The sequence below is a fragment of the Pseudonaja textilis genome, chromosome Z, assembly GCF_049901715.1.
Source record: "Pseudonaja textilis isolate UNSWEBS1 chromosome Z, rPseTex1.2, whole genome shotgun sequence".
Lineage (NCBI taxonomy): Eukaryota > Metazoa > Chordata > Lepidosauria > Squamata > Elapidae > Pseudonaja > Pseudonaja textilis.
Genome location: NC_142008.1, coordinates 30,118,569 through 30,141,427, shown reverse-complemented (window position 1 = coordinate 30,141,427; position 22,859 = coordinate 30,118,569). Strand labels below are relative to the sequence as shown.

The 22,859-nt window shown below is 36.2% G+C and overlaps 2 protein-coding genes across 5 annotated transcripts in view; one reads left to right on the top strand and one right to left on the bottom strand.

Moving 5' to 3' along the window:
* UMAD1 (UBAP1-MVB12-associated (UMA) domain containing 1) overlaps positions 1-17,108 on the bottom strand; it is a 47,111-nt gene extending 30,003 nt beyond the window's left edge. Inside the window, exons 1-2 of one of the 4 annotated variants that reach the window (XM_026706316.2) lie at positions 16,992-17,108; positions 13,294-13,392 (exon numbers count right to left, since the gene is read on the bottom strand). In XM_026706316.2, coding sequence (XP_026562101.1) covers positions 13,294-13,375 — 82 coding nt within the window. In that variant the 5' untranslated portion in view covers positions 13,376-13,392; positions 16,992-17,108. Of the gene's footprint in view, positions 1-13,293; positions 13,393-15,850 lie in introns of all 4 variants that reach the window. The other 3 variants (XM_087918134.1, XM_087918133.1, XM_087918132.1) reach the window with 3 other exon arrangements.
* Positions 17,109-17,197: 89 nt separating this feature from the next.
* RPA3 (replication protein A3) lies at positions 17,198-22,423 on the top strand. Its single transcript, XM_026706317.2, has 4 exons — positions 17,198-17,409; positions 20,372-20,446; positions 21,155-21,263; positions 21,815-22,423. Exons 1-4 carry the CDS (start codon positions 17,311-17,313, stop codon positions 21,889-21,891), a joined length of 360 nt encoding a protein of 119 aa, XP_026562102.1. The 5' UTR covers positions 17,198-17,310; the 3' UTR covers positions 21,892-22,423.
* The last annotated feature ends 436 nt before the right edge of the window (positions 22,424-22,859 follow it).

The following is a 22,859-nucleotide window of genomic DNA, read 5'->3' as shown; positions in this document are numbered from 1 at the left end:
GACTTCAGTTCAGCATTCAATACCATCATTCCAGATATACTTCCAACCAGTGGTACCTGAATACACTTGTAAGTGGATCATAAGTTTCCTAACAGAGAGGAAGCAGCAGGTGAAGCTAGACAGAATCACATCTGATACCTGTGCAATTACCACAAGCCCCCCCCCCCTCAAGGCTGTGTGCTTTCTCCACGTCTCTTCTCCCTATATACCAATGACTGCATCTCAAACGATCCATCTGTTAAAATACTGAAGTTTGCTGATGACACAACAGTGATTGGTCTCATTCAAGACAACGATGAATCCGCATACAGACAGAAGATTGTACAACTCGCCTCGTGGTGTAACCAGAACAATCTGGAACTGAACACACTCAAAACCGTAGAAATGGTGGTAGGCTTTAGAAAAAACACTCCTATACTACCACCTCTTACAATACTAGACAACACCGTATCAACGGTAGAGACCTTCAAATTTCTAGGTCCTACTATATCACATGACCTAAAATGGACACCAAGCATCAAAAATGTCATCAAAAAAGCACAACAAAGAATGTTATTTCTCCGCCAACTCAGAAAGCTCAAAGTGCCCAAGGAGCTGCTGATACAGTTCTATAGAGGAATTATTGAGTCTAACATGTACACTACTATAACTGTCTTGTTTGGTTCTGCAACCCAACAGGACAGACAGACTTCAGAGGATAATTAGGACTGCAGAAAAAACAATTACTACCAACCTGCCTTCAATTGAGGACCTGTATACTGCACGAGTCAAAAAGAGGGCTGTGGAAATATTTACAGACCCCTCACATCCCGGACATAAACTAGTTCAACTCCTTTCCTCAAAACGACATTATAGAGCACTGCACACCAGAACAACTAGACACAAGCACAGTTTTTTCCCGAAAGCCATCACTCTGCTAAACAAATAATTCCCTCCACACTGTTTAACTATTTACAAAGTGTGCACTACTATTTCTGTTAATCTTCTCATCACTCCTTACCACCCATCCCCTCCCACTTGTGATTGTAGGACTGTAACTTTGTCGCTTGTATCCTTACAATTTATACTGACTGTTTCCTAGTATGATTTGATTGTTGATTATACCCTATGACTATCAATTAAGTGTTGTACCTTATGATTCTTGACTCTTGCCGAATGTATCTTTTCTTTTATGTATACTGAATTTGCACCAAGTCAAATTCCTTGTGTGTCCAACCACACTTGGCCAATAAAAGAATTCTATTCTATTCTATTCTATTCTATTCTATTCTATTCTATTCTATTCTATTCTATTCTATTCCTATTCCTATTCCATTCTATTCTTCCAGAGTCACTTGCTAAGACAGCTTTAGAAATCAAATAAATAAGTAAATAAAAATTAAAACACTAACAATCAATGTTTGTCTATAAGTTTGAGAGAAATACTAACTTAAAAAATATTCAAATTAACTTTCTTCTCCTGCTAGCTCAGCACTTCAAAAGTTAAGATCTAAGTTTTGTCTGTTAAAAGAAGACTAGATGTCTTTTCTGATAACAGATTCTAATCTAAATTAACTTACTTTTAAATGGAAATAAGAATGTTGCATGCGGTGTATGATGTTTTCAAAATACTTTTACAGCATTTTTTACTTTGGAAAATAAACCTTCAGATATTTTTTTTCTCTCTCCTTCACATTAGCTAGCCATTAGTATATTTCCAACCTACAAATTCTTCTGGGCCTATGCTGAAAAAGGAGAAGAGGCTTTTCCCAAGTTCCTTGTTTTCTCCTATGACTGAAAACTTTTGAGTGTTATTCACTGAAATAGAAAAGTTGATTATACATTTCAACAAAATATTCAACTTGGGTGGTTCTTTTTTTCAGGCTGAAAGCACATCTTGCTTTCATTTCAAGCATACCCTTATTTCCTGTTTATTTCTGAACCAATTGAAATTGTGATTATCAATTTTAAGCACTAAATGGTTTAAGTTTGGTTATTTAGGTTTGCAATCTCCTGAAAAATCTTGGTTTTATATATAATTTATGTTTTCAAATTTACTTCTTATCCCATCACCATTTTTTTAAAAGTACATTTTGGAGGAATGTGGGAGTGGACCTTTTTTGTGGGTACTATACATAGCTTTGAATTCATTACAGCGAAATTATAGATTTAGACTATTTTCTTATCACTTTGGATTCAGTATCAAATATTTGTTTCTGCAGCTAGAAGTCTTCACTGGCTCTTGTTCTATAACTTATTCTAACATTTTGTTGCTTTGCAGCATTAATTTCATAATGCTTTTTAACATTTTAGCCTATTGTCAATTCTGTTTCATCCTGGAGCTGGATGTTAATATAAATATAAGAATAAATAAAAGAGGGACTTGAGGAAGAGATTCTGTAAAATAGGAAGGAGGTTGGAGTGGATATGTAACTGATTTTTAAAAAAATATTTCAGTTCAAGTTTAAATTTAAACGTCAATTAAGTTAACCCTGAAGGCTTTAAAGCTGAATGAATCTAAAAGGACCATGCACAAATACCCATATTGAGTATGCATGAATTAGAAAACATGTGGCTATGTTTGAAGGAAATTTGAATGTTTAAAATTTTCTGAGATTCCACTGAGAACACGTGCAAAATAATTGGAGATTGAAGAAGACCCTTTCTATTTTTCATCCCAGGGCCCATAATTAGGTTGGATGGTAACATTTATTAACTACCTATATCTCAATGCACAAAAACATTGTCAGAGATTATTAAAAAAAAGTTTTAAGTAAATTGCTGTAGCGACCAATGGAAGCTATAATTTATGAAAACGTTGTTGTAGTCCTGCATATAGCTACAGAACCTAAAAAAAAACAATTCAACATGGATTCACTAAAACAGAACCCATGAACATAACAATAAAAACTTTATCTGCTTATTAGTTTGGATTTATTGTTTCCTTATATATAAGCAGGATGTAAACTGCTGCATATAGTAATCTGCCAGCAATACTAAAAAAAATTAAACTGTTGCATTTACTATGTACTTTAAATCAAAATCAAGAAAATGTATATATAAATGCTCAACAATTGAACAAAAATATAACAAACAATATCTATTTACTATCTAAACTGACAAATTAAGCATTAATTAATTTGAGACCAGAACTTTCTAGTAATCGGAAGACATGAACCGTTAAAATCCAATTCTTACCTGTATATAATTGCATTTATATGGCAACTCAGTGAATAAGATACTGAAAACCATCACACTGGGATAGAAAATAAATGATCCAGGAAAAAGAAACCATTGCCAGTAAGAGCACGGAAGGTAATAATAGATAAGGATAAGAACTTAATGTAATTGATAGCAGTAGTTTAAGCTGCCTTATAAGCATTACCAACTATCTGTCAATGTTAGGAAGGAGTGTGAAAAAAATAGAACTTTCCCTTTTAACTTCCATTTGCCACTTGTAAATCTCTGGGAACGATGTATCTTTTGCAAGTTTTAAGTTCCAGGGTACCTTCGTTGTTGCTTTGTCCCGGTCAGCAAAAAAACCTTTCACTTCTTAACTCCTCCTGCACTTTCTTTTTCCGTCTGAGCGCTTCTTTGTGGCGGCCATTTCTGACCGCCGCTCTGCCACCTTCAGAAAAGGGAGTTTAGCTGGCTAAGGAAGAGAGGTGCAATATCTCTCGACCCTGCCAGATCCCCCCTGTCTTCACCACCTTCTACGGAGGTGGCTAGTCCTGAAGCCAGATAGCTCAGGGCACTCCAGCGGCGAGCGCAGGCAGAAACCGTGCACGATCACGGATTCCTGCCTGCCCTGAAGCACTGCAAACCGGAAGTCAGCAACAGAGCATCTTATTTGCTTCACTAACATGAGCTTTGCTGTATTCTGGTGCTGCAGAGTTCATGCTAATGAAGCAAAGCAAGGTGTTCCATTGCTGGGACTGCACTGTGATCCTGAGCAGAAACTTCTGTACAACTGGAAACTGCTTTGTTGTTGACCCACATGGTACAATCCTTGGACTTACTTGGAAAATGATAGCCACTTGTGGCATTGTGGCATGTAGCCCAGCAATCAAGATGCTCGTTTTACTTCACTAATCTGAGCTTTGCATCATTCCGTAACACTGAATGTTACAAAACTCATGAAGCAAAGAAAAGAGCTTTGTTAATGAACTTCACAGCACTCCCTGGAAGTGGCCGCCATTTTCTCTGTGCAATTCAATATGGTTGGTTGGAAAATGGTTGCTGCTTCTGATTGTGCTATGTATTGTGTCCCGCCAGCAGCTGATGGAGCTGGCAGCAGAGTCAGACAGCAAGGAGGTCAGGGAGAAATCTGGGCTAGTCCTGGAGGCTGAGGAAGGCTTGGACGAGGGCTCTGTGTCAGAGGCAGAGATGGGGCCAGGGCAGGCTGGCAGTCATCAGCTGCCTTCAGGCTCGGAAAGCAGTGCGGTGGGGGAGCTTCTGGAACCGGTTCCCAACCTGTGCATGTACAAAGCTGCCAAAAGGAAGGAACAATTAAGAACTTAGGGTCGACATGGGGTAAGGCCACAGGTAAACGATGAATGATTCCTCCCATCAGGATTAAAAGAGGAACAAAAGGGGAGGGGGCTTTTGAAGGAAACAACTTGTTCATTTGTTTGTTCATTAGTTCCAGCCTTGTGAAGATTTGTCTGTGTAACCCAGCCCTTCCCTGTCAGTGCTATATGTGGAAATATTTACCGAGCAGCTTTCCAAGATAGATAAGGTCTGAGCTAATTAGTATACCTTTGCAAGCCATTGGCTGAGCCAAGCCGTTGACTGAATGTGAATGAAATAAATTCACGTTCATTTAATAAAAGAGGTTTGCTGGGTCTCAGAGTTGGCTTAGTGCTTTTTGGCAAAGCCTAGGACAGAACACTATTTGGCCCAGAAATAGGAGAGGCCTACCCTATGTCTCAACTCTGATCTCTTGAGCTCTGAAGTTCTTCAAAAGATAAATCAAGAGGAAGATGTGAGGCTTAATGATTAGGAAGCAGGTCCAAGGCCTGTGGGGACCCACTGATGGGGAAAGACCTGTGGGAATCCCGGGGCGGGGGGGAAACAAACGGCTGTGGAGACCCTCATGGGTGGGAAGCAGAGCATGGGGTATCTCATGGGGTACAGGAAGCCTTGGGAGGCCCAGACAGGTCTGAGGCTCTGAGCTAAGCCTCCCCCACCTAAGCCACATCTATGCTTCACTAATCAACCAGCTCTGTCTTTTAATATCCATATCAGGGAGAACAGGGATGGAAGGTTGATAAACAAGGCCATCTTGCTTAATGACTATCACTACTGGCAACTGTAATGAACGGGTTCAATTATGGTCATAAGTGGAGGACTAACTGTAGTATACCATCATGTAAAAACAGTATCTGGGAAGATTTTCCAGTTAGAGCAATGACCTGCTGCATTAGATATGTGAACATAACAATGAAACATTTTTCCTCAAAGAAATAACAATGAAACATAATCACAGAGGACCATATCATTGAGAGATAGCAAACAAAAATTTCATGAAAATCATTTCACAAAGAATATACTGAAGAAAGGTATAGCCCAATTTAAAGGTATAGAAAGCCATTGTTTCCCTGTAAAATTAACAACATCAACAATAATATGTTCTATTGAAGAGCCAAGCTAAACTTGCTCCAAGCCCTTTTAACTCTGGTAAAAACACATCAAGTGAATTTTATGCTGGACTGCACTGAATACTATGGCTCCTCGATGTTCTGCAAAAAATATGCCAGAGGGCTCAGTTCCTCTGCTAGGCAACCAGGCCATGAAATTGGAAGGCAATTGGAAGATGAATGAAAAAAGCAAAAAATCTGGACAAAGGAAGAAAATTACTCAATTATAGAAGTTTATTATCAATCTGGGCCAAGAAATGTGGATTTTAAAAGTGCATAATCAACATGGAAGGAGAATCACCTGGATGGAAATAAATGAACAAAGACTTATAGGACCTGAGATGTGTCATTTTGAAGCACAAGTTCTTCACTAATATAGAATTACAAGAAATTGCAAGCAGGGCACAAGGCTCAAGTGTAACTGATAATAGAGATAATTTAAATGTGGAGCAACAAATGATAGAGAAAAGGAAGGAAATCAAAGAAGATAATGAGGAACAAGAAGCAAGAACTGGATTAGATCTTGAAAAACCAACAGCTAGAGTCAAATTAGCTGAGATGATTAAGACTCAGATGGAAAACATGGAAAATTTTGATTGCCAAAACTGAATCAACTTAGTAAGAATAGTTTGGCTAAATTATTGAAGAATGTGAATGGAGCTGTATATACTATTCCAACAGAAATATTAGCTCAAACAAACCAGCTAATGTATGCAGCAGCTTATGTTACTACTGAAGAACTGGGCTGGAAAATTGGAAAGAATAGAGCAATTAAGAAGGGAAAACCAAAGTGGAAAATTCTCCTAGAGTTAAAAATAAAGTTTTATTGGATTTAAATAATTTGATGAATTTGAGGCAAGGAAACCTGAAGTATAAAAAAAAAAATCAGAGCCTGATAACAAGCTATGATCTGGAAAACAAGGAAATTGCAGTTGCAGTTGAAAAGTTGAAACAAAGTTGTGACTATTGTAGAGAAAATAAATCAATGATAACCGAATAATGCAGTTTCAGCAAACTTCACAATTTTGAGAAAGCCAGCATCATTTCTATAAGACCCTTGAAAGTGGACATGGTACTATCACAAGTGAAAAAACCTAACAAAGAAAATACCCTTAAATTTTGGAAGAACTTGTGGGGAAATAACAAGCACAATAGCATTGACAAATTGTTGAAGATGATGGATTCAAACTTGATAATGAAGAGTTGATAAAAGCAGCAATACCAGAAAAAGGGTATTTAGGAGTTTCAAAAGTTTCTGAACCAAGTCAAGGAAGCTACTTCAACAAAATACATAACTCGAGTCCAGAAAATCTTGAGATCCAAAGATCAATAGAAGGAATGTCATAAAGACAATTAACAGCTTAGCAGTGCTTGTAATACAATACTCAGATGGAATAATTGATTGGGCTCAGATAGAACTTGATACCTCGGATTGAAAGACAAGAAAACTAATGACAATACATATGCTCTGCACCCAAAAAGTGATATTGATTGATTATACTTGCCTAGAACTGAGATTGGCAGAAGACTTACAGATGAAACAAACTGTGGAAGAGAAAAAACAAGGCTTAAATGACTACATAAAAAATCGAGAGACTGCTAAAGGAGGTGAACAAGGGAGACCTCTTGAAAACAAGATTGGAAGCAGAATATCAAAAGGAAACAACTGAACAAAGAATTGCTAACTGAAAAAAGAAGGATATGTACAGTCAATACCTGAAGGACATTGAAGAAAAGATAGATATAGAGCTACTATGGAGTTGTTTGAGATCACGGGTGATGAAGAAAGAAACTGCAGTTTTCATTTTGGCTGCCCAAGAACAAGCCTTGCAGACCACTTCCACAAAAGCAACACGTCAGTAACAATATCTTATGTTGTTTATGCAACAAGAAAGATGAAACAGTGGATCACCTTATCAGCGGCTGCAGCAAAATCTCAGACTGATTATCTAAAATGTCATGATCGAGTTGCCAAAATCATACACTGGAAGCTTTGCCAGAAGTTTGGTTTCAAATGCAGCAAAAATTACTGGGAACAGCAAGTTGACAAAGCTATTGAAAATTTAGCAAGTCAAGATTCAGTGGGACTTCCAAATCCAAACAGACTGATATCTGGCCAACAAAACTCCTGACATCATGATTATGGAAAAGGAAAAAGTCTGCTTCACTGCGTTTGCAATAATAGGTGATGCATGAATTGAGGAAAAACAAAATATTGTGATTTGCAATTTGAATAATTAGGGAGGGAAATAAAAATCAATGGTTGTACCAGTAATAATAGCATTTCCCGCTGAATATAAGACCTGGTCTTTTTTCTTTTTTTGGCCTCCAAGAGACATTAGGTCTTATTTTGGGGGGGATGTCTTCCACTGTCTCACCTCACAGTGGTGGCACCAACAGCCCTGCCCAGCAGGAGCTCTTGTGCCTGCTGCTGGCCCACCTCTTCTGCAGCTATTTGCCACTGCTCAAGCATGGTGACTCCAGCCTCCATTTCACCATCAGAGGCCTTCAGGAAAGGCCTCTGAAGCTGAGAAATGAGCTCCAGATTCATGCACATGGCATCCCCAGCCTCTGTTTCACAGTCAAAAGCCTTCGGAAAGGAGGCCAGGGTGCACATGCATCAATCCAAAGCTTGTTTCTCAGCTGCAGAGGCCTTTCTAGAAGGCAAAATGGAGGCCTGGAGGTGTTGCACACAAGTAGAGGCAAGCGGCTGCAGAAGTAGGCCAGCAAGGTGAGGCAGGTGTCAGATGTGGAATGCCTGGCTGCAACTATCCTAAGGTAAGGTAAGGTAAGTAAGTAAGGTAGGTGCGGAGCATGTGGGGCAGATCCATCCTCCCCTATCCCCATTATAACTTGATTTTAACCTATGTGCCTTCTCCCCCTCATGCAACTAGGTACAAGAATGGATGGGGGTCTTAGCTAGGGCTTATTTGGGGGGTAGGGTTTATATAGGGTGCATGTACAAAAATCAAGGTAGGCTTATTTTTGAGATAGGTGTTATTTTTGGGGAAACATGGTAGGAATCCTTGGAGCAATACCCAAAGGGTTGCATAGATATATTGAAACTATGAACTTATTAGACCTGAATATCCTGTCTTTGCAAAAAACCCACTCTATTTAGAACTGCCTAGATACTCAGACGTTACCTTAACAGCTCTTAGCTCTTTGTTTAGGACTTGAACTCTAAAGTTTTTACCAGTCCTAATTGTGAATTGAAGATTAACCTAATCATCAGCATCAGTTTAGAAGTATGAAATATTAATAAATAATTTCAATTAAGGCAGGGAATACATGTGACAACTGTATTATTTTTCTCTACAAAAGCTTAATATCATTTCAAAAGCAAGTCCGCAGTTCTAACTCCCTAAAAAAGAAAAAAGAAAAGAAATTCAGTTTGTATCATTGCCTTACCCAATGTATCTCTTACAGCCTAAAATATATTATGTATGCCCTTGCCCTTAAGAGGTTGCACAATCTGGCATCAATGATCAATATTACTTAAATCTAGATATTGATGGAAAACCTGCTTTGTTTAAATTATGAAGTTTTTCATTTTCCTTACAAAATAGAACAGAAGAAAAGCATACAGCTTTAGTTTATGTATAACATATAATTACAATTATATTTGAACTGAGATATTTTAAAATATAAATAACTGTTCTTGAATTTATTAAAAAAATAAAATTTAAAAAGTTGCTCTCCCTTTTTATATTTCTTAAATAAGTTTCAACACAATTATCACATAAAAATTATTATCACTTGGTTCCAGATAGGCAGCTCTTTGTTTGATGCTTCCAAAGCTCAGTAACACATTACTACTAACCTTTCTTTAAACGTGCTTGTTTCTTCTCTCTCTGAAACTACTTTTTTCCTTTTTTGCCTGTGTTCAGCCATCTCTGCAATTGTACTGTTTTCCCTTTTCTTGGCACAATCATTTTACCTAATTTGCTGGTATTTCTAAACTTTAGTCTGTCACACTGTTCATACAATTCTTTTGCTAAGACTGAAAGGGGCAATGATATACTAATGGACTAAAAGTAATTTACTAGTAATTTACTAGTAATTTTATTACTAAAAGTAATTTACTAACATTTGTAGATCCTAGGGAAAACATGGGATAAGAAAAATGCTCTGGATAACACATAGCTCAGTAATGGGCCTCTGGCTTAGCACAATTGCTGAGAAGAAACAGATCTTCCCATAATATAGGTAGCAGGTATATTTGTTCACCAGTTTTTGGCAAATATAACACTGGATACATTACCATAAATTAAAAAATTCACAAAGGAAAATTGTACAAGTAGTCCTGAGGTTACAAGGGCAACTTGGACCAGAATTTCTGTTGCTAAGTGATGCAGTTGTGCAGCATAATGTCACATAATGGCATTGCTTAGCAATGGCAATCCTGGCAATCCGGTTGCTATTGTAACTCCAGAATTGCATGGGCAATAAGGAAAGACTTCATATGACCACAACATGGTAAGAGGACTCTCATGCAAGCAGAGTAGCAAGTGGGTACTACAGAGCAGTGGCTGGTGGGCAGAGTTGTGGACAGGCGCTACAGAGCACAGACAGGTGAGCAAAAATGCAGTGAGAGCAGCAGTGATTTGTGACCTCCTGCAGGCTTTCCCATTGAATTAGTCATAAGTTCCATTCATTCAGTACCATTATAATTTTGAATGGTTGTTGAATGAGTGCATACAATCCAAGGACTATCTGCAGAAATGACTTGACCATAAGTATATATTTTTTCAGAGAAAATTGATACATAGAATGAAACATGAGAACAGACAGAGATTGCAAAGTATCTTTTTAAACAACAGATCCATCTGCAGGGTCTTTTGACTGTTTGGAATGTTGTTATATATCATATTAGGATATTTAAATACATTTTAAAAGCTAACTACATAAAGATATATGTGGTAGATTTGAAAAGTAGTGCAATTTTATAAATTTACATAGGTTCACGGCAAATTAAAACATTCTCTCTCTATAGATTAGAAGCAACTCTCCTATTTTTATCCAAATGTAGTAGATGTTATTTCTAAAGGTTACATCCACTACCGAACTGTATAACAAACTACACCTATGAATAAAATTGCTGGAAGACAAACATTTTATGTTTGTAGATAGCAATGGGAATTCTCAAATATGACACTGTACAAACTCCAGAAGATTCTATTATTAAGAAAAACTTCCCTGACACCAGAAAGTATTATTCCTTTGTTATCTAAATTCTATTAATCTGCATTAGAAATGTCATGTTCATTCAGTCAAGATATGACTATATTCATGAAGTTAGACAACATATATACTGTACTTCTTATAATTTTAATACAACATAAAGCTTATAGTAATTCCTATTCCTGCTTCCATTATTGTCTCTTTTAAAATATGAAATTCACTTCTTTTATAAGGATTTTCTTCTCCAATGATTCATCAGTAATCATGTTTTGAAATAAATGATGAAACATCTCTTGAGATTTTTGTTATTTCAAACTTACAAACTGACTACAAATTTCATTTCATTAATTCTGAAAACACATTTATAATATTGAAATATGATTTAAATAAAAGAGGTGGTTATTAATAGATACTGCATTCAATTCAGTCAAGGAGCATGCAAACATGAAGAAATATGCCACCCAATGATTCAAAAGCATACTGCACTTTGTTTTTGTGTAAAACAAAGTACCCAAGAGGATTACTTGACTCCACACTGAATGAACAGATAGCAATTATCTCCTTATGCGACTAGAAATCTATGACACTGGAGAGGGTTGTTTTTCTGGTCTCCTCATAGTTCTTGCTCATTGAATTCGTTGTACTGAAATCAGACACGTGGAACTTTTAACCCTATTATTCATAAAATAGAGAACAATAATAAAGCCAAACAATCTCTCACTTCTGAAAGTAGCTATTACATAAAAGAGGCAATCTGTAAACTAAAATCATGAAATGGCTTTTATAGATGAGGTTATCAGGTGGGAAGTCTTATTTCCTGCATCAAAGTAAATAATAATAAATAACACATTTGGTAAAAGAAGTATAGAGATGTTGCAATTTTGCAATTGAAAAGGCAGTAACTAAGAATGCATGTAATTTTTTTCACTTCCCCTTTGAAAAGTTGTAACTCTATATGTAAACTACTGAACATCTTTGTTTGTTATGAGTTTGAAGGTAACATGCTTGAATACAAGAAAATTCTGTTTTAAATTCAGATCATCAGTCCAAATATTAGAGTAGTGGTCTGTCAGTTTTTAGGAAGGAGATCTAAATCACAAATTACTTCATAAGATTAATATTGACTGTTGACTGCTCTCTTAAGGGCAAAAGCTCACATACCTTGGGCAAATAATGTGAATTAGACAATATTCTTGTGTTTAGCAAATTTGAAGAGAGTTGAAGATAAACTTAAAATGGGTGGATGAAGATCAGAGTAGTATTTGTTTATGGACTTACCAGGGTCTGAATGTGAATTATGTCATCAAACTAGTTAACACAAAAAATATATAAACATAGCATTTGACAGACCATATGAAAAAGGCTAAACATTTCATGTGCTATACTTCATTTACCCATATGAAGTAATGTTGTTTTTCTTTAACTGTTCTGGCAACTTTCTTTTCCAGAAACATCAACTATATTGTATGCCCACTGGGATGCACATGAGCGCATACCCTTGAGCATGCATGCCATGGCAGTAGGCAACTCTTACTGAAAAACAACATATAGTAAGCAGTAGTACTACCTAACTCCCAGAGGCACATGATTGGAATAGTTTCCACTCTCGTTCTCTAAAGAAAAACCAACAAAGGATTTAATATGACGCAGCATACAAAATCTCATGAGAAAGAATTCTGAGAACCTTATTTGCTATGTGACAAAGTCATACATTGAAGACTACTTTAGAAAAAGACTAGTATTCCCACAGATAAATAGTGCAATGAGAACATTAACAATAGAGGAATAGTTAGCTATTCAAAAGCAATAACTCTTCAACCATCTTTGCTTTTTTGTTTCCCCCACAACTATTTTCCCAGGACTGCTTCTTCTCTAAAGTATATGATTCAGCTGAAATATAAGACTATGGGTTACTTTTTATGTTATTTTTTTACTGAATTCATTACACTTTTTAATGTTTTAAAACAACAATCAATGCAAGATCAAGTCCATTAACAAATAAAAATACATAATAGTGTTTGCAACCTCTGTAAATGGTGACTGTTCAGTAAGTTTTGTATTCAGAGGTAAACTCTACTGGAATTACTTTAGAATAGCTAAATAAATGAATGCTACTTTAGAACTAAAACATCCAGAAACATAATGGTTTTAAAAGCAACCCCAATATGTCATTTACTGACTTATTTTTAGATTTCTATAACCAAAGGAAATAAATCACAACTATATTATTACTTATTTAGTGAGGTCGTTGTTACAGATGCAAAAAACCTGTAGAAAAGAATGTGGGTAAAATAATTGTAATAGCTACAATAAACTATTTACATTCTTATTATCAAGATAATAATTTATAAAAAAATATTACTGGATTAATAACCACCTGCACTTATTTGAGCACTACATTCTATGTACTCTTCAGTTAGCACCTTGTAGCATACAGTATTTAGAATTTTTTTAAAAAATAAATGACTTTTATGTGATTAAAGTTACTTACCCAGAAAAACAAATCCATCTACTTCTTTGTCAGTCACCACTACTTTTTTGGTATCCTGACTTTTTCTGAATAAACTGAACATCTCTTTGCAATTCAAGTCTAAGAATAAAAAAATAAGTTGAACTTTTTCTGCTTAAGCAAAACAAATTCACATTTCCATAATTATCAAAATAAATTTTGAAAAACATTCCATCTGGAAGGGGTAAACTTAAGAAAGACAGAAATAATTACTGTTAATTTAAAAAACTACATAGACTTTGTATGTTGAAGCAGGAATGGTCAATTCCTAAGCATTAGCATTTCACACAGTAAAGCAGAATTCCAGCAACCTAAACTTAACAATAAGAGCTGGATGAATTCCTTTATGCTGATGATGTAGCTATTCTGACTTAAACTTGGATTGTTCTTAGAAGAACCAGATTATTTTAGGGAAGAACAGCTGATAGTAAAAAAGAGTTTAAAAAGAGTTTAAAAAGAGTTTAAAAAGAGTTGTCTCAAAGATACTCGCCCAAATCTCAGTAGATTAACAATAATATTTTAAATTAAGTTTTATACTTCAAATACAGGTAGTCCTCGACTTATAACAATTCCCTTAGTGGCCATTTGAAGTTACAATGACACTGAAAAAAGTGACTTATCATTTTTCACTTATGACTCTTGCAGCATCCCAATGATCATGTGATCAAAATTCAGATGCTTGGCAACTGGTTCATATTTATATTGGTTACAGTATCCCAAGGTCATGTGATCACCTTTTGTGTCCTTCTGACAAGCAAAGTCAATGGGAAAGCCAGATTCACTTAATAATTGTGTTACTATTTATTTATTTGTTTGTTTTTCATTCAATTTGTATAGCTGCCCAACTCAACCCAGTGTCCTGGAGGACTTACAATTCTAAAATTATAAAACAATTTCAAAAACATTAAATAGAAGTAGCCACAAAATAAATAAACACAAACAGCAGCCATTATAATTAATCAACTAATAGTAAAACTAAGTAACAGGGCTTTAACCCACTCTGAACCTCAAGCACAGATACACAGCAAATTTTTAAAGCTTTGCAAAAAGCCAACATGACTGGAGCCATACTATCTCTTAGGGAAGAATATTAAATAAGGCAAGGCTACACAAGAAAAAGTCATTCTTCCAGTTCCTACCAGTCAACACATTTTGGCTACAGCATGCCCTGTTCGATTAGTTTTACCAGGTAGAAACTCTTTTGAGAAAAAGACAGTCCATGAGGTAATGTGGTACTGAGCCAAATAGGACTGTAAAGATGAAACCAGCACCTTTAATTGCACCAATAAACACTCTGGCAAGGGAGTGCAGTTCATGGAGTACTGTAGTTACATGTCATGTGAAACTGACACCATTTATTATCCATGCAGCAGTATTTTATATCAGTTGAAGTTTCCAAATGCTCTTCAAGGGTAACCTTGAAAGGTAACTGACCTACAACTGACTTACAAAAAAGTTCTTATTTATGTCTAAACATATATAATCTCTTAGTTTTCATTTTATTCACAGAGTTTTATAATTAAATGAATTATTTTGCCATCTTTATTGCCATTTAATTTCTCAAACTGCCTCAGTTAAACTAAGGAGCTACATGGGATCAGCAGATGGGAAGAGGCCACTTGGAAGCAATATTGTTAAACATGTTGGTTGCCTCCATATTCCAGACACCTTAACAAAACTGATTGTACACTAAAGCAGGGGTCCCCAACCACCGGGCTGCGGACTGGTACGTGGAACATTTCCTACTGGGCGCCGCCATCTTGTTTGACGAGAAAGTGCTTCCGGGTGAGCTTTTCCGGTTGGAAAGCGGCGTTTAGGTCCTGAAGGAATCCTCGCGCCTTAGTTTCATCAAAGGGGGGGGGGGCTTCGAACGAAACTAAGGTGCAAGGATTCTTTCAGCACCCAAGGCAAGGCGAGCCGAGTGACCGTCCCGAAGCCGTCCCGAAGCGAAGCCCATTGACAAAGGTACAAAGGAGGAGTTGAAGGTGGCGGGGAGAAGCAGGGGACGGCTGGCTGGCCGGTCGCTCAGCTCACCTTGTCATGCGTGCTGATGCCGGTACCGGGCTGCGGATCATTTTGTGATGCTGGTACCGGGCCGTGGCACAAAAAAGCTTGGGGGCCACTGCACTAAAGCATTTCCATAGGGCTGCCAACAAACTTATTGAATCCATTATGCATTTCTACAAGCAATCTTACTGATAGATTGGTACATCCAATCAATACTGTCACAAGAAAGTGATCTCTCCGTGATAGTGGAGTAATGGAAAAATTCCATAGAACCAAATGACAACACACATCTTCTGAGATGAACACTTGATCTAAAGGAGGCAATCAAGTTGGACTAGTAACGATCTGGTTCAAACCCATGATTACATGACAGTCATGAACTCCTAAACCAAAGTTTCCCAACCTTTCCAGCTTTGCAGATTAGCAGGGGAAGGTAGAGGGGATGGGTCCACATGAGTGGCAAGTACACACGTAGGTGGGTGAGTGGCCGGTTCCTGCACCTGCCACTCACACAAATGGAGCACACACGCACCATCTCCCCCACTGCTTGAGCATGTGGGGATGTGCACACATGTTCATGCTTGTCCACCACTTCTGCAGCTCAAAGTCCAATAGTGGGCCATGGTTGGGGACTCCTGTCTTAAACCACTTCTAATTCCAAGGATGGGAAGTTGAAATTATTCCCTAGCAGTTCATATTAGTCCCCAATTATAACTGCAGTAAGATCAAGCACTTATAGCGAGCCACCTACAAAACAGGACATATCACAATACTAGTGACTCCCAGTAAAAAATCACCATCTAATTTCACTTATCTTGAAGATGTTACATTTCCTATCCCACTCAGTGTTCAAATGGAAGGGACTAATTATTTTCTGGATATTCAAGAGCCTCTGGTTTTCAGTCACAAGTGCTATAGCCTAGCTCCTTCCAAAAAAGGTAATAGAATGCATTAAAAAAAACATTTCGTACAGTAGTTGTGACAAGGAAAAAAAAAGCATTTTCCAGGAACAGAAAAAAACAATATGTTTAAATTTGGGGCTACCTAAGTACAAAATTAAACCAAAATTAAACCAAATTTTGTAGGATTGAGTGGACATTATTATCGCTAAGGTTTTCCAGTGCCACTGTAAGCTGCAAATGAGACACTACTTGTAGCTGTAACAAGCCTTCCCATTTTTAACACAAAAGGACCAGTTTCACAAGCAGCTGTACTCTAATAAGATTAAAGCAACCAGTTTGATGTGAGTTAAGGCACAAACTAGAAAGAGATTTGTGAGACAAATCGCTCTTTCTCAGTCCTAGTAAGAAGGCAATAGCAAAACTAAAAATATTGCCAAGAAAATTACAGACACATGCACACACGCAACTAGGTCTGAAGAAAGAGGTTTCCAAATCAAGCTTGTGCATGACTGATATTCTCGCTAATCATGCAAATAAAATCTGTTAGAATTGCCTCAAGAATTCCGAACCAGCTCATGAGCATATCCGAAACTCTTCGCCCGTCAAAATACTTCAGACGTCAAAACCACCAAATTAACGTCTCGTGTCCCGGTTAACGATTGAGGGTATCACGCAATTATTGGTCCGTCGAGTTACATTTTCCAACTTCCCCTGTCAGCAAATGGAATCCAACCGTAGCATTAACCCTACTCGGCTCCATCAAACACCCACCTCTTTTAGACACTTTTCCACAACAAACTTCACTTCCGGTTCACCCAGGATGCATCCCGGAGGCTATGATTTTAGGTCGTCAGCGCACATTGACACAGGGCGCCTGCGCATTACGCTATTTGCCCGCCTGTCCTCCTTGTCGGTCTATCACGTGCCTAGCGGACGTTGCTGTTCTGGAACGTTATTGGAGGTTGGATCTTCCACGTGCCTTTAGTTGCTGGTGGCGATACGCTTGCGCTCTGGCACGAGAGCGGAAGTCAAGTTTTTTTTTTCCCGCCAAGGCCAACAGCCGAGGAGTTCACCTGGATTTCCTTTTGCAATGGCCGATATATTAGAAGGCCCCCGCGTTCGTGTCAGCGCGAGTCAATTGTCGCAATACGTCGGAAAGCCAGTCTGTTTCGTGGGACGCCTTGAAAAGGTAATAGGCAGTTCTCTGCAGTTAGTGCGACTTAGAATTTTCTTGATCTGGGAAATGGCAGGCAGGTAGGTTCCAGCACTTTTATTTCAAGTAAGGGGAGTCATTTATATTTCATATTATTCTTGATAGCGATGGCATATGAAATATTTACTATGAGATAGGCCGTTTGTTAAACTTGTACGCATATTGAGGTATTCCTCTTTAGACTAAATTTTCTCTAATGATCAAGGGTTGTAATTTTGGAGGTGTTACAGTGGTGCTTTAAATTAGTGACTTATATCATATTAAATTTAGATTTGGGGGGCTTCTCTTCCCTATATTTTATAAGGGGCCTGTGTTATTTACTGAGTTGAAGAAAATTACCCATTGGTCATGTAATGCATAATTTAAAAACAACTTATTATCAATTAAGAATAACAAAAAGGTACAAAGAGATCCAAGTAGTATAGCAAATAAAGAGAGGCATCGTTTTTCTATATCTGTGTATTTGGTGCTCTTGAATTTTGAATGTTTGATTATACTTTTCCTTTGTTTTGTTGCTTTCAACAGTTTAACATGGATATGGTAGTCATGCTCTTAACCTTAAGTCAGTACCTCAGTAATTTGTTTCACAGTGGACCTGTAAATGATCCAGAAGCTCCAATTGCCACAGAATGAAGTTGCCTGCCTACTGCTATGAAATGGTTTAACATAGTAACACTTTTAATGTGAGCACTGCACTGATTGCTGGTTAGGATCCAGGCCCAGCTCAACATGCAGATTATAATCCCTAATGCCCATTATGTCTGAAATCCTCATTATGTTTGGGATTGTATTCTTCAGGTAAAATTTGCCAGCTATCTCAATAGGACATAGAAATATTTGAAAAGAATCTTATTCATGATGCTGCCAGCACACAATCACCTGAACTGGATCAAAAATAATAAATTTGGCCTAGTGCCTGATATCCCATTCCTTTGCACAAGAATACTGAAAAGATTATTAGATAGCCGTAAGTGGCTAACGAAGCTTTAATAGGTATGGCTAGGCTTCTGCTGGTATTCAATGTTGTGAAGAGTTTATTTTTAGCCATTTTTTCAGCCCTTTTTCTTAGATAACTGAAATGAAAATCACTTATTACTAGGCTTAGATGTCCCATAACATAACTAAATGCAGTTAGTTTAATCTGAATCTGTTTAGATTGCAGCAATGACTGGATCATGTGTCTTATTTTTGGTATTCATAGATCACACAAAATTCACCCTACTCTAATTGAGCACATATACAGTAACAGAATCTCAGGCTAACTTTAATAAGTTAGATGAACTGTAATAGGCTAGGCAAGAAATGTAGTAGTAGCTATTTTTTAAAAACTGGAAGTTATTTCTGAAATACTGTTAAGAATACATTTGTTTATTGATAAAGCATGAATTTCTAGTAATTCTGTGATAATTTTTATAATTGTAGAATGAGCAAAGTTTATTTGAGCAGAGTGCTTTCAATTACTACAAATAGATCATAATTCAATATCAACCTTGAAATCAAAAGAAGCCTCGTAACATTTCTTCTGATTAATAGATTTATTAAGAGGCACCAGTGTTTTCATTTCACTAGATGCACTCTGTGCATGTGGTGAAGTGAGCTACAGTTCAAGAAAGTTTGTCTTAACAAAATTTGTTAGCTGGAAAGGTGCTACCAACTTTTCCTCTTGGAGCTGATGCATAAGCAGTTTGAAAAGTCATGTTTCTATGATACCAGTAGCGAGATTGTACACACAAAGATGGAGAGATTTGGCATTTTTCCATTTGGCATTATCATAGAGGAATGTTTGGTGAAGGTGACTGAACTCCTTGAAATAGCCAAATGTATGTGTGTATGCACACACATACAACATAAATACCCATAGTGTTAAACAGAACATGAAAACTAACACAAACAAATATAAAGAACACATAACGAAATGAAATGTTCAAACAAACTTTAGCAGTTAGAGAAAAGACAAAGCTACATTTATTGGGACCTAGCTATCTCTTAGGGACTTTTTGTATAAAAAAGAAAAATAACTTATGATATATGGTTTTGTCGGACAAGGAGTGGCAAAACCTGAGGGTGGAGTCAAAAGAAGAATCAGCCTAGAATCTCTGCATAGCTACTAAAGAGGCTAAGTCCAACCTGTCTTGAATTTGTTGATGTTTAGCACCAAAATAATACTCCGCTTATTTAAGTAGATTTCTCTTCATAGGTGTCAGTGGTAGTAAATCAGTTTAATTGGAACTTCACGTGTGATCCTGTTTTTTTGCCCCTGGCAAGTTTTATTATTATGAGTTTTAGGAAGATTACATTATAATTGTACTTATAACTGTTGTAAAGAAGATTGGAAGCTATTTATTTTTGTACCTCTATTTTTTTCTTTCATTTTTTTTTTGCCTTTTCCCCCTTTTTCTCTTATTTTAGTTTGTACTAGTCTTGTGTTTAATCATTTTCAGTAAAATTATACAGATAGTCCTCAACTTTATGACCAATAGCTACTATTCAAGTTCTAGTAGATTTACTTGAGGACTACTTATGACCTAGTTTCAAAATTCTGACAGCCCCTCCTACCAGTCACCAGATTGCACTTCAAACACTCAGTAATAGGGTTGCATTTATGTTTGCTTGCAGTATCGACTACATTTTACAACAGTTAACTAGCATTTATTTCCTGTTTGGGACAAAACCACTTACAGTGAAGCAGCATTTGGTTAACCACAATAATTCATTTAGTAACTGCCACAAATAAAGTCCATGACCATCCTGCTTTACAACCATTATAAGTTACCACCAAAATGGTTTGGCTTTATTACTGTAACTTGAGGACTACCTGTATATAAAAAGGGAAGATGCTACTAGACTCCTGATTCTAACTCACATAGCGCGAACCTCACTTTTTCTTTGTGTGTATCTTTGTCTCTGTATTAAAATATTACTATGAATTATTTGATAGATTCATCCATCTGGGAAATTCTTCTTTCTATCTGATGGAGAAGGAAAAAATGCAGCAATTGAGCTAAATACACCTGTACGTATGAATATACATTAAAGAGTCTTATAATTTATTACGATTTACCATTTTTACTGGTTTGGGAAGTTTTAATTTGAATGCTAATATGTTGTAATACACCAATGTCAAGTTATGAAAAGGTTATCATGAAATAAATTCGTATCCTAATGTTGCTGTAGGATGAAAAAGTATCTCCTTAAAGCATGTCTTGATATCTGTTTCCTTTTATCTTTGTGTGCCAAAGATAGTGTCTCCTAGCACTATCATTTCTTGTCATATAATTTTGTGGGGATGCTATATGCCTTACTTTCTTGTCATCTATACTGACTGATATGGAGTCAATTACATTTTATTTTTACAGAACCAAAGTACAGACTCCAGTTTTAAGTGTGGTAATTTAAATGCCAATAAGAGAAAAGCAAGTATCAATTAAGCCAAAGGCTCTCAAGAAATTAATTTTAAGTTGCAATTTGAGGAAATAGAAATTATTTCTATGAGCAGAAAATACTGAGTGGGATCTTTTCTATTCTGCTATGGCCTCTTAAAATCTTTAATACAGACTAAACCTTTTTGTTAAAGCATTGTTTAATGGTTACTAGAAAATTCATTTATTGGTTAATTTTAACTGAGGGGAAAGACTTCATTTTAGTTTGCTTTTCCCAAATGTAATTGAAATGACTAAAATTCCTGATTTTTGGAAATGCTGATTCTCATCTACTTTGCTAGCTTGAAGAAGAGATCTCTGGTATTATTGAAGTAGTAGGAAGAGTTACAAATCAATTGAGTATCGTATGTTCATCATATATACAATTCAAAGAAGATAAAAACATGTTTGGTAAGCAAGTTATTTTTGTATTTCAAGTTGTGGCTATTTCTTACTCTTTAATAAGCTTCTAATTCTTCAAAGTCTCTTGTTAATTCTTCTGTAATATGCACAATTTCATTACATCAGAATTTAAATCCACATGGAGCCTGTGTTTCAGTATCATAGTTTTTGTTTCCACGTCTAAGCATGTGAATATAGAAATATTCACAACTTTGCGACAGTAGACCAGCTCTCAAAATTTCTTAATCTGAAAAATAAATATGAGCATATATTCAGCTGAGCAGGATCCTAACTGATGTTTAGCCTAGATTTTTCATCTATATAAAGATTTATTATGGATATACTTTCATACCTGAAAACTCTTGCAGTTTAATTTATCTGTAGATTCAACCACAATATTAAAAGCAATTCCTTGAAATATTTTGCAACTGGATTAACATTGTAATTTAGCCTTTTCTTTCAAAATAGATGAAAAATCTGATTAATGCATCATTAGAGCACAATGTATTTTAATAAAGAACATTACATTCTATTTTGATTTTCTGTCCAATTTCTTTCAGATCTTTCAATGTACAATGAAGCTGTAAAAGTTATCCATGAATTTCCTGAATACTACCCTTTCAGTACTGATGTATGACTGATGCTTATCTTGATATTGTGAGATCCTTTTGTATTGTTTATTGAAGAAAACTATGAAGAGCGTCTGTGAGGAACAATTTTTTCTAATTTGTGTGTCTACCATATGTCTCAAACTTTTGAATTTCATATTTGTTTTCCTATTAGTGGACTTCACTGGACAGTATCTTTAATGTAAACATTTTGAGATACATATATGTATGTAAAAAATACTCAAAAGAAGTTTCACTGAGCAAATCACACTTCTACTACAATAAAGGCTCAGCCTGACTTGAGTATGCAAAGCTTGGAAAGAATGACAGAGTTGCTTATCTCCTACATATGAATACCTGTCTAAAACAATAACACAATTATGGAAATGTGTACATGATGTTTATCAAAGCCTGAAATACTTCAACTATTTTTGATATATTAATGAGGCATGTTAGCTGATTTGATTTACCCACTGTCTAGCCTACAATTAATCTCTGTAATCTGCTACAATCTGTTTTGAGATGGTGTCATTTTCATCATTAATAAATACTTTATATGTGGCAGGAGTCCTTTGCTTAAAATGGATTCATTCTAAAATTATTTCACTTTAGGATGGATAAAATCTTGCTGTGTAGAAGCACAACAGCTAAATTAAAAGTTGTAAGAGGAAAAAAGTTTCATTTTAAGATGTAATTAACAGTTATAAATAAAATAATTCAAATAAAAAAATCTAAGTTGGTTACAAACCTTAAAATGACTAAGCAAAATGAAAAAGAGAGTGTGAATTTCAAACTCCCTTTTTTTCTGTCTCCACTCTGTATTCTTGGCAATTTACAGTACTGTGGTCCTTTTGATAGCAGTGATCAGTGTAGTAAAGGTGAGTTCAGTGCATTTCATAAATCTCAACTGGATCAAATATGTGAGGTGAATTAAACTTAAATAACAGAATTAGATATTGTAGCTTAATGAAGAGAAGGCTTAGAGGACACCTAATTA

Coding starts and splice junctions, on each gene's coding strand:
- RPA3 (XM_026706317.2), top strand. CDS start 17,311: ATGGCCGATATATTAGAAGGCCCCCGCGTTCGTGTCAGCGCGAGTCAA. Junction 17,410..20,371: donor TCGTGGGACGCCTTGAAAAG/GTAATAGGCAGT, acceptor ATTATTTGATAG/ATTCATCCATCTGGGAAATT. Junction 20,447..21,154: donor CAATTGAGCTAAATACACCT/GTACGTATGAAT, acceptor CTACTTTGCTAG/CTTGAAGAAGAGATCTCTGG.